This window comes from Lactuca sativa, chromosome 6 (genome assembly GCF_002870075.4).
Source record: "Lactuca sativa cultivar Salinas chromosome 6, Lsat_Salinas_v11, whole genome shotgun sequence".
NCBI lineage: Eukaryota > Viridiplantae > Streptophyta > Magnoliopsida > Asterales > Asteraceae > Lactuca > Lactuca sativa.
This window is the reverse complement of record NC_056628.2, coordinates 23,753,405-23,770,178: the sequence shown is the minus strand read 5'-3', so window position 1 is coordinate 23,770,178 and position 16,774 is coordinate 23,753,405. Positions and strand designations below refer to the sequence as shown.

Genomic DNA, 16,774 nt, shown 5'->3' with positions numbered 1-16,774 from the left:
CCAACCGCAATTAACTGTTTAACACATTATATATATAGCAATACTTTGAGAATATTATCGTAATAGATTTATTGACCGACAAACTCTTATTATACATCTTATATCCAAATCACATTACTTATAGCATTTAATCACAAACCAAACTGTTAAATTATTAACTTTATTTTAACATAACATAGGGTATCTCGTATCCTTCATTCTTCTAAGTGACTCAGAGCAGACTGAGCGGTGCAATAAGCAATAGCCTGGACTGTGACCATTGGATTCACACCCAATGCTGTTGGGAAAACGCTCGTGTCAGCAACATATAGCCCTTCCACCTCCCATGTCTCTCCCATCGGATTCACAGCAGACCCTTTTGCTTCAACACCCATTCGACAACTCCCCATTTGATGTGCCGAACATAGAGGTGTTGATAGATCACTCAACACCCTTGAGCTTTCCTCTCTCACAAACCTTTCGAACTCATGATGACTCGCATTCTTGACATGTATTGTTCTCCCTTTGTTGTGTTGGGTTCCTATCTCTTCTGCTCCAGCAGCTGCAAGTATCCTTAGTGATTTCTCTAGTCCTCTCTTCAGGTTCTCTTCATCTGTGATGTCCATCTGGTAAGTAATCGAAGTCTTCGGTCCTATTTCCCCGGAACCCTTGTCTCTTGCCAATGCAAATATATGGGCTGTTCTTGAGAACTTAGATATCCGTGTCTTGAAGTCCCAACCTGAAACCCAAGGCATTAGTGCCGAGAACATACCAGGATGCAGTGATGGTGTTTGTATGATAGCACCGTATCCTGACCCCTTGAAGTCTGCAACCACGGTGGACATGACACTCATTATTCCTCCTTCGTAGCTTTTTTTTTCGACTTCCGGCCACCTCTCTGAAGGGAAGTGACCCCATGCCATTGCCACAGGATGAATATGTAAGTTCTTGCCGATGTTGGGATTCTTCAACCCGCTTCTCTTAAGGAGTTGTGGGGTACACATAGCCCCACATGCGACAATGGTTACTTTTGACTCGGCCAAACAAATTTCTCTAGATCCGTCTTGGTTTAGGAACTCGAAGATGACCCCTTTGGCTGTTCTCCTATACCTTCCTTTCTTTTGATCATGCACAACTTTTAGAGCCTCACATCCGGGTAGAATTGCACCATTACCGGATTCCACCAAGTCCACGAGCCATGTCTCAGAGGTACCTTTCTTTCTTCCATCTTTGCAGCCAAAGCAGCACCACCCACAGTAGTGATTGGGTGGTGAGTTTCTAGGGATATTATTTATTGGATAACCTAATTCCTCGCATCCTTTCCTTAAAATCATGTTATTGAATCCTTCGTCTTCCACTTTAGATTGAACACCCATCCTCTCGCACACAACACTCATGGCTTCTTCATATAGTCTACTTTGAAACAACTCTAACTCATAACATTCCGACCATTCTTTCAGTACATGTTGTGGGGTTTTGATCGATGCCGACCAGTTAATCGATGAGCCTCCACCTACTGTGGAGCCAGCAAGTATCACAGCTTCCATGTTGCTTGTAGCTAACAATCCTTTTCCAAGGTACATCTCTTCCATGGATGGACCTTCAAGAAGAGAAAGATTACTTCTTGCATTATAGTTCCCTTTCTCCAATACAAGAACTTTGTAGCCGGCTTTAGACAAAATGCCGGCAACTACACCACCGCCGGAGCCTGAGCCAACTACTACTGCATCACATTTGATGATCATTGATGGAAGTTTGGGATTCTTGTAGAATCTGGCTGGGTGACGGGGAACTGAGATGCCTAGTCTCGATCTCTGCAGGGCTTCTGCAACGACTCGTATGGGTTTATTCAGGTAGATAACGCCTTTGTAAAGCGGGCCAAAAATGTTTTCTGTGTTGAGATTATGATGGATGGGTTGAATCAAATAAGGATCAGGTCCACAATAATTCAAGGCTTTCCAAGAAGGGTTTTCATTCTTTTCATTTACCTGCAAATAGTATACAAAATTCAAAGATAGTGTTAAAGACTTAAAATAGATCGGACTAAGTTTATTTTGTGTGGCTTATGTATGAATTTATTTTGGCGTTTATATAAGTCATTCTAAATTTATTTTGATACCATTTGACCTCGTTTCTAGCAAAAAAAAAAAAAAAAAAAAAAAAAAAAAAAAAAAAAAAAAAAAAAACTATTCATTCTGAGTTGTCAAAATAGAAAAATGTATTTTATTTTTTCTAATAAACAAAACTTAATTATGTCATATGTCTTAACTTAATTATGTCATATGTCTTTATTTTACCATTTACATTGCTACGTGTCATACTTCTAAATAATTCTCATAATTTTCAAAAATTATATAAAAATTCGGAAATATTAATTGTAATTAATTAATTAATTTTAATGCTAAAATTATATAAAAAAACCAGAATTATTATTTGGAAATTACAATCAAATTCCACTTATTTTTGGTAACAATATCAAATCCTGTTAAAATTTTGAAACACAAATTTTATTCTATTTTGATAATGATATTTTGGTTTACAACTTAATAAATTTATTTCTACCTTTCCTTATAAACAAAACTCAATTATGCCATATGTCCTTATTTTACCATGCTACATTGCATGTGTCATACATCTAAATAATTCTTATAATTTCCAAAAAAATATATAAAAATCCGGAAATATTAATTGTATTGCCAAAATTATATCAAAAAAATCTGGAATTATTATTTGAAAACTACAATCAAATTCCATTTATTTTGGTAACAATATCAAATCTGGTTCAATTTTTGAAACCCAAACTATATCTTATTTTGATAATGATATTTTGGTTTACAATTTAATAAATTATATAAAAGTAATTCAAAATGCTGAAGCATACAAATTGAAAATCTTTTGTTCTTTTTTTTAGGCTTAGGAACAAATTAATGCATAATAACTTTTATTTCAATTAGGCGATAGGAATAGATGACAAAATAATAGTATAATATTATTTATTTTAATTATAAAACCACGGAGTTGATACAACAAGTGTCCGGGAGACTACGAACCGTGCAGAGTAGACGAAAGAGTTATGCTGACCGACATCGTTCTAATCTTGAGTTTCAAGTTGGAGATTTCGTGGTGCTAAATGTGTCACCATGGAAAAGTGTCATCTAATTCCGGAAACAGGGCAAGTTGGGCCCTAGATACATTAGTCGTTTTAACGTTATTGTCCAGGTGGGCAAGGTTGCTTATCGGTTAGATCTTCATATGGAGCTTAGTCAGATCCACATCACTTTTCAAGTTTCTTAGATGCAGAAGTGTTTAGTTGATGATTCCTCAATGATACATTTGGATGACATTCAAGCTGATGAGCGTCTGAATTATATAGGATAACTGATTGTCATTTTCGACAGGAAGATGAAGACCTTGCACAACTATGTAGTGGGTTTGTTTAAGGTGCAATGGTAGAACCGGAAGGGTTCCGAATAGACTTAAGAACCCCAGGAGGAGACGATCGTGTAGTATCCCGATCTATTTGCAATAACGGATTTCTAGGACAAATCAAGTGGGGGAGAGTTGTAACACTCGATTTTTAGGTATAAATTTTGGTGCTTAAATCTTGTGGAAGTTGGTGGCCATGACGTGTTAGGGAAGATCACCACAACGTGACAACCACTTTTGGTTCACAAATATTTTAAGAAGCCACAATGTGGCGACGTTCTAGGCTTTAACCCTATTTTTTCGGGCTTAAGGCCCTATTTAAAGGATGTGATGGCTAGGGTTTGTGCACCCTCAACATCCATCACTCCTCTTTGTGCTTAGATCAAAACCATAGCCTCCTTTCAAGCTCTTGAGCTCATTTTGGGTGATTTAGTGACCGTTAAAGCAGAAGAAGAAGATTGATAGTGCAAGGACCCAACAAGCATATAATCTCTACCTTTGTGATCACTTTCTGGACCATTGTAAATGTTAAGAAAAAAAATGATACTTGTCAAGACTCTGAACAAATCGGATGCCATTTGTCAAGTTCTGATGACCCTTGATAGGAAGTAATGAAAATAACACATGAAACTAAAAGTGCAAAAGACACAATATTTACGTGGTTCGGTCAAGGTAACCTACGTCCATGGGCAGAAGGGGAGTATTCTTTATTCACAAAGTTCTCAAATAGAGATTACAAGTACAACCAATAAATATTCATCCTACTCACTGAGGATACAAAAGACTCTTCAAATGACTTAGCATGCATCCCTGTTTATACTGAAATGAGCAGACCTTAAACCCTAATGGGCCAAGCCCATTGGCCCATAAGCCCGTAAATGGTGCCAACCAATCACAGTCCACCATGTATAGCTTCTCGAACATTTATATATGACATACAACACATGAGCATCAACAATGCACATGATGGAGCACCATGAGCCATATTGGAGCATCATGATGAACATATGGCGCATCATGAACACTAGTGGACCTACATACATCATGGTGGCACAACATGGTGTATTCCTTGAGCATCACCAACTTCTAAGAATCCTTAAACAATCTTAAGTGTCATAGAGGACTTCATAGAATACATGGCTCATCAGGGATAACATGCTTCATCAAGGAACCAAAATGCACATCTTGCATGATGATGACCCATATTGTGCAAGGATGACACAAGATCCTTCAAGCTTGGCGCAACTTCCTTCTAAGTGGTGCAACTTCCTTCCAATGAGGCACAAGGTCCTCCAGGTTCGCGCAACTTCTTCTACTTTGGCTCAATATCTGCCAGAGTGGCGCAACATAATCCAAAATGGCGCAACACGATCCAAAGTGGTGCTACATGTATGTCAATGGAGAAACATGCTTTCCTAATAGCGTAAAATGCTTTCTTGTTAGGCCAACACCAAATCAAATGGTGTAATGGTGCATCAAGTTGCTACATTCCACTCTTAAGTACTTCAAACCTCTTCTAGGTGCTCTAAACCCCCTTTTAGATTATCAGTTCTTTTGGCACTTGATCTATTCCTTTGTCAGATGATCCATTCACTTCTCAAATGATATGTTCCTTTGTTACATGCTTCATGAACCCCAAGTGCTCCATTGAACTTAAATGCTCCATGAGAATGCTCTAAATGCTAAACTCACATTTAAAAATCTCCACCTTGACTTGAACATCCTCTGAACTCCACCTTAAACAATAACTTCGTCTTCCTTTCTGCCATCAAGTGTCGAAGGGCTTACCACCTGCGAACATCAACCAAGTCTAAGCATAGCTTAAGCTTCTCTCTGGCAATGTCCTTTTCACCATGTCTTCTAGATTATCCTTGGCTCCATACTTTTGAATGCATAACCTATCATTATAACTTGATAGGTTTCTCTACCTTCAAAAGAAGACTCTAAACGAAACCACCCACTAATGATCTTCTTATCTCCATATGACTTGCATGGTCCGATTCTATCAATCCAATCAAGTTCGTATTGCATCCCTATGTGTCACAAAATATAATGGTCTCAATATATAGGTAGGTTCAATTGAGAAAATAAAACATGTTGAGAATTAAGGAAGCATTCTCAGCCAATCATTCATTTTCTGCCGCAAAACGCTCCGTTGTACCGGATGACGGAAGATGAGTAATATTCATATATGAATATAAATATAAATGTATTCATATATGAATACACCACCTCCCTTCCGCCACCAACCACCACCACCATCACCACCAACCACCACCGTCATCTCCGCCACCACCACAAACAACCACCACCAACAATCGCCACCTCCGTCACCATCCGTCGCCGTTATATTCATATATGAATAATCACTTCTTTTATACGTATTTATATATGAATACACGTATTCATATATGAATACATTTCTTCATACGTTTTTATAAATAAATATGATCTGTTCCATCGGCCTAGTACGCTGGAGCGCTTAAGCGGCAGATTTGAAATGAGTGGCCCAGATTTATTTCTTCGTTATCAACATTTTTTTTTCAATTGAACCCTCCTCTCTCTCTCTCTCTCTCTCTCTCTGTATATATATATATATATATATATATATATATATATATATATATATATATATATATATATATATATATATATATATCCTTGTACACATTGAAAATTGTAACAATAAATAAAAAGGAAAAAATAAAATACATTTTTTCTTTAATAAATAATTTGAACAACCTACCACATCATTAGGAATATCAACAAATTCCAAAGTACAACTTTGCGGGGAGAGGGAGGAACGACATCCTTGTATACATTTAAAATTGTAACAATAAATAAAAAGGAAAAAATAAAATATATTTTTTCTTTAATAAATAATTTGAACAACCTACCACATCATTAGGAATATCAACAAATTCCAAAGTACAACTTTATGGGGAGAGGGAGGAACGACCATTAAAAACACCATGCACCAGAAATGATATATTGTCTTTTCTAAGAAGAAAAAGATAGAAAGAAGGAAGTATATATATATATATATATATATATATATATATATATATATATATATATATATATATATATATATATATATATATATATATATATATATATATATATATATATATATATATATAGGGTTAGGTTATTTTGTTTTCAGTATCTATTGTGTGCATGTATGACTGATTCTGGACCAATCATTTTAGTTATTTTAAGAAAGTAATTAATGCATATTACATGTTGAAGATATAATATGTATTAATTACATCTTCAACATTTAATAAGCATTAATTATTTTCTTAAAATAACTAAAATGATTGGTCCAGAATCAGTCATACAGACACACAATAGATAGTGAAAACATTTGAACATATATATATATATATATATATATATATATATATATATATATATATATATATATATATATATATATATATATATATTGATTATTTTATTGAATTGGTTCTTATTCCAATATAAGACAATATATATTTTTGTGATCTTTAATACGACTTGTGTGTCTAAAAGTATTTAAATGATGTAATTTTAGTAATTCTTTGTAACAGATAATTTAGTATACAAAATTTGTTATAATTCATAAGTTTTTATATATTTTATTATACTAAACAAAAAGTAAATTTAATATATAAACAGTTGATAATTATAATTATATATGACTTTCGGTCCCCGATGGCTCGTACAAATAGCAACCGATCTTGGACGGATGCATGGAAAAATATGCCTTGTTTGGTAATTAACGATTAAACCGGCAACAGAAATATTTGCGTTTTTAATCCATGTTTGGTGATAAAAAGGTTGTGCTTAGACCCTATATATAAGGTAAGTTCGTTTTACAACGACGGTTAGGTTGATATGTCAAACACCATAAGTTTAATTATATACCGTATTAGAAAGTGAGATATAAGTATTTTCTATTTCGTAACTAAAAAGGTTAGTTAATTAATGCATGTTGATACATTTTATATTCAAAATTTTATTAAATTACTTGAAAAGTCTAAAAATACGGCACCTTTTATTCTTTGACATACTAAGTTATCATATCACATCATAAGTAAATCTGAGATTAATTTGAAGAAAAGGGACTTGCCTGAGTGAAGAAAGCCAATGGAACGACGAATTTGAGGGCACGGAAAAACATTCTCAGGAGAAAAAAGTAGCTGAGAGACCATGAATACAATATTTTTTCTCTTTTCTTGGTTGAAACCCTAGAGAATTTTTGTATGTAAGGAAAGTTATTTGACAAACTTTCCCTTCCGCAAAGAATCAACGTTCCGATTACTGTTGATAAGAACCATAAGGTCAACCGAATCAAGATTTGCTTCGGGTGCTCTGTCTTCAATAGCATCATCATCGCAACCTACGATTGCCATAAAACAACGTTAGCAAAATTTACTAAACTAATTGAATTATCGTAATTCATAATTAAAGATATTAGAAGTTCACTTGATTTGGAGTTCCAGTCATGGAAGCTGAAGTCTGGTAAAGTTTGACAAGTGAACCATCAACATGATCTTTAGAAACTTTAATTGATGGTAATAATGTGTCACATAAGGCAACCAAAGACTCCATTTGTCGAGAAGAGAGTGGGCATGCAAAGTTATAACTATGTTCCTTACATCTCTTCTCGTTTTTGAAATGAGATCCCGACATACTAGTTCTCAATATATTCTTTCTTTTCTAAATCACCAGCTTTTCCCCAACACTTCTCATCGACACCCCCTATTATGTTGCATCGTGTAAAGTTGGCGTTGTAAGTAAAATTTCCTGAAGCTTGCTGTATATTAAATTACACACTCAACGACTCTAAAAGGCTAACATAAATAAAATAGACAAGGATGTAGAAAGAGAGATTTGAAGGAAGTGGGATTTCTAGGAAGTTGAAAGAAGAGGTATTTAATATGAAAGGTAGAAGGGTAAGAGAGTCGCCTCATGGGTGGACCGATGGATAAGGGAGAGAGGGGCACCACTTTTCCAGAAGGCTCAAGTCCCGTCGTCTTTGATTGGAATACGTTGCAAGCCCCTTTCAAGCTTCTTGTAAATCCTCTGCAATATCAAAGCTAAATTTGAAAGTCCAGTTGCAACTCCATATAGACAAAAATGGCCCACATAATATCACACTATCTTATTTATTTATTTATTATTAGAAATATGGTTATAAAATTTAGTAAACTTTCATAATTATTAATCAATTATTTTGAAATAAATAATTTTAAATAAATTATTAATTAAGAGATATATCAAAATTTTAAAATTATTATAACATTAAATTTAAACATATAATTAGAAAAAGTAAATATGAATTTTAAAATGATCTACCAAATATATATCAATGACATGTGTCATAATATTAATTAGAAGTTGTATTAAAGTGACATATGATAAAAAAAGATTAAAACTATTTCTTTTATTAGAATAAAGAGATGTTAAAAAAAAACTATTTTTTTATAATTATTTTTTTTAAGACCATTCTTATTATCTTTACAAACCTCATTTTAGAAGTGATCAAATACCAAAAAAAAATAAGTATACAAATTCATCATTTTTTAACCTCTTTTCCTATTGATACTTTTAAATAAAATTTTGTAACATGCGCATCAAATGCATATTATTTGGAAAAAAAAATTTACAGCTTATTTCTATCAAAAAAAATATTTAAAAATATGTAAATTCATCACTTTTTAATCTCTAACGACACTCAAATTAGATTTTTTTATGCATATAACGTAAAATATGCACCATATACACATAAGTAGAAAAACGTTTGTTTTGAATTTGTTTTTCAAAAAATCATCTTCTATAGCAGTGTCTTAGTTTATTAATATGTTTTTCATGTCTACATTAATGTGCATATATGTAAATGTGTATATATGTATATTTTTCATTTTGTGTTATGTACATAAAATGCACATTTAACGTAATATTCAAAAGAGGCTAATAAATGATGAATTTGAATACTTTTAGTTATTTTTTTTTCGATATAAGATAAACTTTAAACCAAATGTTGAAAAATCATGCACATTTGAGTTTGTGTATATATGCACATTTGTTTTAAATTTTTCTTGATATTTTTTTATAATGTCTTAATTGTCTAATATGTTAATATATAAAGTTATTTGTTGAATTTATATTTCGAAAAAATGAGTTTTTTTTATTTTTTTAAATATGCATATGTTGCATATTTTTTGTAGATTTTTTTTTTCGAATATCAATTTATATATATATATATATATATATATATATATATATATATATATATATATATATATATATATATATATATATATATATATATATATATATATATATATATATATATATATATATATATATATATCAAGGTTGTAAAAATCGCTTAACGTTAGCTAGTCGGTGGATTGGGGTTAAGGGATTAATTGACTAGGCGGAGATTAATCGGGGATCATTAATTGCTAGTTTGTTGAATTTTAAACAATTAAATATGACTAATATCATATAAAAGTTCATAAATACCACCAGTATCATAACAAAATAGGTTATTATCATTAATAAAAGACTAATCATACCATAAATAGTTTCTATTGAGATATAACTTCTTCAAAGTGTTAAAATTTCATCGAGTTCTACTGCTTCACTCATTGTGTATGCAAGGATTAATCGTTAGGCGCCCTCTAATTGGTCGAGTAGCGCCTAGGGATTAATCGGGACCTAGTCGGGATTTTTACAACACTAATATATATATATATATATATATATATATATATATATATATATATATATATATATAGGATAGGGAATATACATTACAACCCTACCTAAGCTTAGGTATTAAACCTCTAAATTATGCAGATTTATCTTATCAAATATAACCGATTCAATTTTCACTTGGTAAATATACAATTCTCCATTACATTTCTTTCATCTATCATCATTTAATCATCTATGCTCTCTTTCCTCCATTAGCATTTATTACTTCACGTTAGTGAACATTACTGTTTACACCATCACAAAAATCAAAGATAATTAACATTTTTTATTTCCTATGAAAATTATTTCTTCAATATTGAATCTGCAATGTCAAGTGTTAATCATGAATCCCCTAATTACAATCTTTAGGTAATAAAACGACGTAGTTTTGTGAGATTTAGTACCTAAGCTTAGGTGGGGCTATACTGATATTCACTTTTCCCTATATATATATATATATATATATATATATATATATATATATATATATATATTGAATATAACCTATAAGGTGTAAAAGTTTAGGTACTTAAACCTAATATACTACGTTGTTTTGGTATCATATATGCATTGTAGTCGTCCAAAGTTCTTAAAATTCAATTTTTATCTTGATTTATTTCCAAGATTTTTAGAAATTCCACCCACTATAAGAAAAAGATCATTTTACGACGCGCAAACCACAAAACTCATTGATTTATGTTACGCAAAAGAGAGTGATATTAAAAAAGTGTCATCTCTTTAAAATATTTAAGATTTTAGGACACACATTATTACGCGCCCTTAAATTAGTGTCTCATGTAAAAAAAAACTTAAAAACACGGAGGGCACTTTATTTAAAATGTGCGTCCTCTATGAATGTCGCTTTATGTTTTTTACTCAAAATGCGCGTTCTTGAGGAAATCCTCTTAAAATTCTGAAATTTTTAAATACCCCGATTCAAGATCTCCCTTGGTTCTCTTCTTCCCTTATCTCTTCAAACCCTAATCACGATACCATCTCTGCTATACACCTCGACAACTCATATAATTGTTCCATAATTATTTTCTTAAAAAATCTCGTTCATTCCTGAAGATCACAAATGGAGACCACCAACTAGGGCTTTTGTACGTGCTCCCAAAGACGAACGTCGCAGATCTAGCAATTGGGGTTCTGCGACTCCTCATGCTCACAACCGACGATATAGTGTTCCTCATCCTCTCCTCTTCCCATCAACCCTACTTTCCAGCAATATAAATGCTAAGAATCATTTAGGGTTTGTTAATTGGTAATAAACATTTTTTCCAGGTATGGAGACGATGGAACAAGGGAGGAGATGTCCTTGTCAATTGGACCTACCGATTCAACCACCTCTAATCGACGCCTTTATCTTCTAGCATTGCCACCTTCTCATATCTTTCCCCTCCACCAGGTATTTCCGTTTCTCTCCTCCACCAGATTAAGATTGACCAAGAGGTGAAGGGGCCAACCGAAAGAAACCCTAACTCCCTATTGCGTGGTTCAAAACACAGACAAATGGGCGATTTAGGGTCATCGAGGATGATGCTTCCATTTCTCACAGATTTGAGTAACCATTTGATTTCTATGGTTAATAATATATATGAGGTTTCAATATTTCTCCCTTTAATTTCTCATTTTTCTTTATATCATGGCTTAAATCATTTTTTCTATATAAGAACTAGCTTTGTGTAAAGAAAAAATGTTTTACGCATGATCAATAAGCCAACAGCAGCTGCAATTGCTTATGGTGTAAGCAATATGTCAAGTTTCAATAAGAAAAGGAATGTGCTTGTTTTTTTATCTTGGTGGTGGCACTTTTGATGTTTCACTTCTCACCATTTCCAAAAATAAAAATAAAAATAAATAGTCAAACATGGCATTTAAACTGGTTGTAGAGTTTTTGACAATTGATTCCCCTAAAAGAACTTTGCATCTTATGTATTGAAGAGGTTATAAATAACTAATAATATAGAAAATGAATTCTTTCCTTCTTGTCACTAATATTAAACTACATGTATGATGGTGGGCTGTTTGGATAAGATTAATCTAACAAAAATATAATTGATGAATTCTTTCCTTCTTGTCACTAATAAACACAAAGCTAGTTCTTATATAGAAAAAATGAGTTAAGCCTATTTCTATGGTTAACAGGTGCTATTTCTTTTTGACTTAACGGCCGTTTCTTTTGGGACTATTTACAAGGGCTATATTGCTGAGAATGTTTGGGTTGGTCTCAAATCTCTGCCTGTTGCTGTTAAGGTTCTCAATAAGGAGGGTCTTCAAGGCCACAAAGAATGGCTTGTAAGCTCCTCTAGTTCTCTGTCCTTGCAGCAACTAGTTTTTTGTTTTGTTTTATCTTCCTTATACCATTCTAATCTATATATGTAATGACGTTTTGTGTTGTAGACTGAAGTTAATTTCCTTGGTCAGCTCATACATCCTAATTTGGTGAAATTGATTGGGTATTGCTGTGAAGATGACCACAAATTGCTTGTTTATGTGAGAGAAGGCATTTTCAACAGTGGGGACACCAAACTATATTGTCCTTGATCTGAAGTGTTGTTGAAGAAAGGACATGAGATGGAGTGTGATTGGTTAGTGTTGTATTAGTATTTGATAAGGACATTTCACAAGATTTTTCTACAACTTTTCTTCTTTTCTTTAAAGCACTAAGTATAAAAAATACATTGTTTTTTATTTTATATATGAATCTTGGATACTTCACAAGATTCTTACATTCCTTTTACTCAATTGTCTGTGTACAGCCTGGTAATCTTGCAACCAATGTGAAAACCGTCTTCACTTGCATTCTAGACCAAGTTGTTGTTCCATGGATTTATTGATTCTCATGTCCATTTGCTTTTTGGAGGACTCTAGGTTCTAAAGTCCCTCACCTTCTTCAAATGATATACATATAACATTTGTGTTTTGTTCTTTTCAGTTTAGGGCTAAATGAAAATCATAGCAACATACTTTAATTTATTTGTGCATTTCTTTCATCATTACAACATTATACTTTAAATATATTTATCTTACAAGCCATTAATTGTATTTTGAAAATTCTATTTTTTTCTCATCAAGAATTAATTTTTAATGTACTTCCAACTATGATATGTTGATATTACACCTCATCATCTTGTAAGAAAAAACTAAATATAAATTATATAAACTGTAATTAAACCCAACTTAATCACAATTAGTCTTTTCAATCTTGACAGGTATGGCTTTCAAGAATGGATGGCCACATGGGATTGGCTTACTCTTTAGCTCTAAAATTATCTGGAGTTACAAGTAACATGCAAGCTCCAGTTGGTGGAACTATTAGCAGAAATGAAAATGGAGGTATAATAATATTATATATGATTATTATATTCTTGGATTCATTTTGTAAACTCATGTCTTTTGAATCATTATATGTAGAACCTTCAGGCCTTATGATTGATTCTGCAATGAAAGTTGTTCTTTCATGCGTTCTGGAAGTTTCTGTTGAAGAAAGAAGACAAGCATTGGATAGAGCTAGTAGGTATGCATTTATGAGAGGTGGCACAACAGTTGTTGATTTTGGAAGATATTTTCCTGGAGCATCACTAGAACACCCGATTCTTAGGTATTGTTTAATTATGAGTTATTGGGTTAAGCCTTACTTGACGAGTTGGTTGACCTACTCGTCGAGTAGCAGCAGGAAGGATCGCGGGTTAAGTGACCTACTCGACGAGTCCATATTAGAACTCGGTGAGTAGGAGCTGGCAGTTGAAACCCTAAATCTCGGGGTTGTGCACCCTGTTTAAGGTGACACAAACCTCCTTCAGCCTCTTTGCAGTCTCTTACCAATCCTTAATACGTGTGTGTGTGTGCCCATTGTGTGTTTGAAGCCTTGGAAGAGGATTTTGGTGAAAAGAGCTTGGGAAGCAAGTGGTTGGAAGCAAGGAGCTTGGGGGAAATCCGGATCTACTCCAATTGTCCTCTCTTGGGAAGGTATCAAGCTGTTATCCCCCTTTCTACTTTGTTCTAAACCTCCTTGGTTGGAGATTAGGGTTCTTGGATGGGTTGTAAAGTCATTTTCTGGAGTATGAGCCAAGATCTGAAGTTGTAACTTCAGATCCAAACTCTCTATGGGTTGTAGATCCATAAAGTCCCTGCTTTGGACGTGAATGAGGCCTCCCTTACGCATAAAACCCATTAAGAGCTTAGTTTTGGGCATTAAGAACCTTTTTAGCCATGCATGCACGTAAAGTTTGCAACTTTACCTGAAAGGCAAGCCCTAGGAGCTTGGATCTGTAGTTTGGAGTCGTTGCATGGCTTAAAATGGGTCTGTATGGCTTAAGGACTGAAGGGACTTGGCGAATCACAAGGGCTATCGGCGAGTCGTTTGAATAAAGCCGTGAACTCGACGAGTTGGAAGAACAACTCGGCGAGTCCGATGAAGATTGCCATGAGACTCGACGAGTTGATGAACAACTAGGCGAGTCGGATGAGTTTTTACCAAGATATGTTGCGTGTTTATTTGTCGATTTCAAGGGGGGGGGGGAACTCGATGGGTGGCCTTGGGGTTTAATCGAGATTCGAAGGAACTCGACGAGTCACCGCGATGACTCGACGAGTTGGAATATGCTTCAAGGGACTCGGCGAGTAGCCGAGTAGACTCGGCGAGTTGAGGTCAACATGCACTGTTGACCTTGACCAAGGACTTTGACTTTGACCAGGGCTAACGAGTGGGTTATAGAGTACTCTGAAGACTCATGAGTATGTTCGTATTATGGTAATAGGTGGTGGAGTCTTTGATGCGTGATCAGAGAGCTGTGATTATTTATCGAGCTAACATCTACGAGGTGAGTTATCCTCACTATACTAAGGGGTCTAAGGCACCAAGGCCGGCCCATTGGAATCGATATCCTAGTAGTTATTGATATGTTGAGTTGAGTTAGTAATGTATGCCAGCTGATATGCTAGTCGGGTAGATCTGTAGGACTGCATGTGATACTGATTGATTACTTGTATGTGCATTTATCTGTTACATGTCGACATGTTATGTGGGATGGGTTGAGGTTGTACTGCTCCGTGCAGTAGCCAACAAATCCGAGAGTATTCCAGATATGAGCTGAGGGCCCGATAGGCATTCCAGACTCATACTGAGGACTCGGGAGCATTCTAGATACAAGCTGAGGGCCCGGTAGGCATTCCAGACTCGTACTGAGGGCTTGATGGCATTCCAGATACGAGTTGAGGGCCCGGTAGGCATTCCAGACTCGTACTGAGGGACCAGGGGTAGTCTAGCTTGTAAAGTTGTGGACCCAGTGCATGCTGTTCTGTTTTTGATTGATATGATATGCTAATGTTGATATTGCTATGTGGATTGTATGTGTGTCGGTATTTTGGGGGTAACTCACTAAGCTTTCGGGCTTATAGTTTCAGTTTATTGTTTCAGGTACACCAGGGGATCCTGGCAAGGCTAAGGCGTGATCGTAAAACTCCTCCTGTTATGTTATGTTTCTGGTAAATACTCTGATAATTAATATTTTGAAAACAAAGTTGTAATGTTTTGATGAACTTGACATGTTTTAAAAAGTTTAAATTGGTTTGAAATTTATGGGTGTTACAGAAGAATATTGGCCTGGAGCATCACTAGAACATATGGCTACAAGATATTTTCCTGGAGTTGATTTTAAAATAATATTTAAGATTAGTGATATAGGTATTGTTAGCCACACGAATTACAAGTTATTAGGCAGAATTTGATTTTACATAATAAAGATTGTCAACAGAAAGTAGACCCAAAAAGTGTCTCGATAATTATAATCTTGACTAGTACATATAGGGAATTGGTAATTCTCAAGTAAGTTGCAAATAAGAAATACAAAGCAAAAACATGACTAAATCCATAAATCCCAATGTCAAATAATCAAAGAGAAATATAACTACTTTACATAATTCATCAAGACTCCAATCATCATCGCTAAGATATTGATTCTTAACAGTTCAACATAAACCCTCAAAAGTCAAAACTATAATAATACTGGACCACCACCCAGGTCAAAAAAAGAGTCCTACTTCAGAAAGGAGGAATCACCTGAAAGAATGAAAAGAAACATCAAACATCATGGAATCAACCATTCCATTCCTTCCCCCCTAATTCCATAATGTGAAAATAAAAGGAAATGTATATATATACCTTGACTTGATTCAGTTAAAGGTGAATCCACCAGAGGGAATGGAAACATCACCACCTCCAAGTTATTTTCCTGGAGCATCACTAGAACATTCATGAGATAACATTTCTTTCATGTTTCTTGTAGCCATATGTTGATGAGCCTTGGAATATTGGCCTCCAAGTTACTGATATGGAAAGCTTATCTAATATGATTGTTCAATCCGACAAATATGGCCTCCAGGTATTTTTTATTTTTATTTTTTTTCATTTATCTTTAAAAATGTGGTTGTAAATATGTAAAATAACTTACTAGTTGAGCAATTTTTTCATCAGGTTGCTATTAATGCTATTTGAGATAAGGCCAATGACCTGATCTTGGATATGTATAAATCAGTTGTCTCAACATTTGAGTCATGGAAGTGCAACCAAGTTTGGTGGACAAGGGATTGTTGCTTCATTGATATTATATCA

The 16,774-nt window shown here is 34.2% G+C and overlaps 2 protein-coding genes across 2 annotated transcripts; one reads left to right on the top strand and one right to left on the bottom strand.

Moving 5' to 3' along the window:
* Positions 1-44: 44 nt before the first annotated feature.
* On the bottom strand, positions 45-8,469 carry LOC111882989 (long-chain-alcohol oxidase FAO4A). Its single transcript, XM_042895671.2, is given in 4 exon segments — positions 45-215; positions 218-1,967; positions 7,523-7,792; positions 7,879-8,469. Coding segments are annotated over 4 exon segments (2,277 nt in total). The 5' UTR covers positions 8,086-8,469; the 3' UTR covers positions 45-165.
* A 4,919-nt stretch (positions 8,470-13,388) lies between these two features.
* On the top strand, positions 13,389-16,657 carry LOC111882991 (protein LONG AFTER FAR-RED 3-like). Its single transcript, XM_023879349.1, has 5 exons — positions 13,389-13,497; positions 13,576-13,787; positions 14,922-14,984; positions 16,449-16,544; positions 16,637-16,657. The coding sequence occupies exons 1-5, from the start codon at positions 13,389-13,391 to the stop codon at positions 16,655-16,657; spliced, it is 501 nt and encodes a 166-aa protein (XP_023735117.1).
* Positions 16,658-16,774: the final 117 nt, after the last annotated feature.

What these genes read in the sequence shown, in the direction of transcription:
- LOC111882991 (XM_023879349.1), top strand. Translation starts at nt 13,389, where the DNA reads ATGGATGGCCACATGGGATTGGCTTACTCTTTAGCTCTAAAATTATCT. An exon ending in TAGCAGAAATGAAAATGGAG is followed by an intron (nt 13,498 to 13,575) that starts GTATAATAATAT and finishes CATTATATGTAG; the next exon opens with AACCTTCAGGCCTTATGATT. An exon ending in CCGACAAATATGGCCTCCAG is followed by an intron (nt 16,545 to 16,636) that starts GTATTTTTTATT and finishes TTTTTTCATCAG; the next exon opens with GTTGCTATTAATGCTATTTG.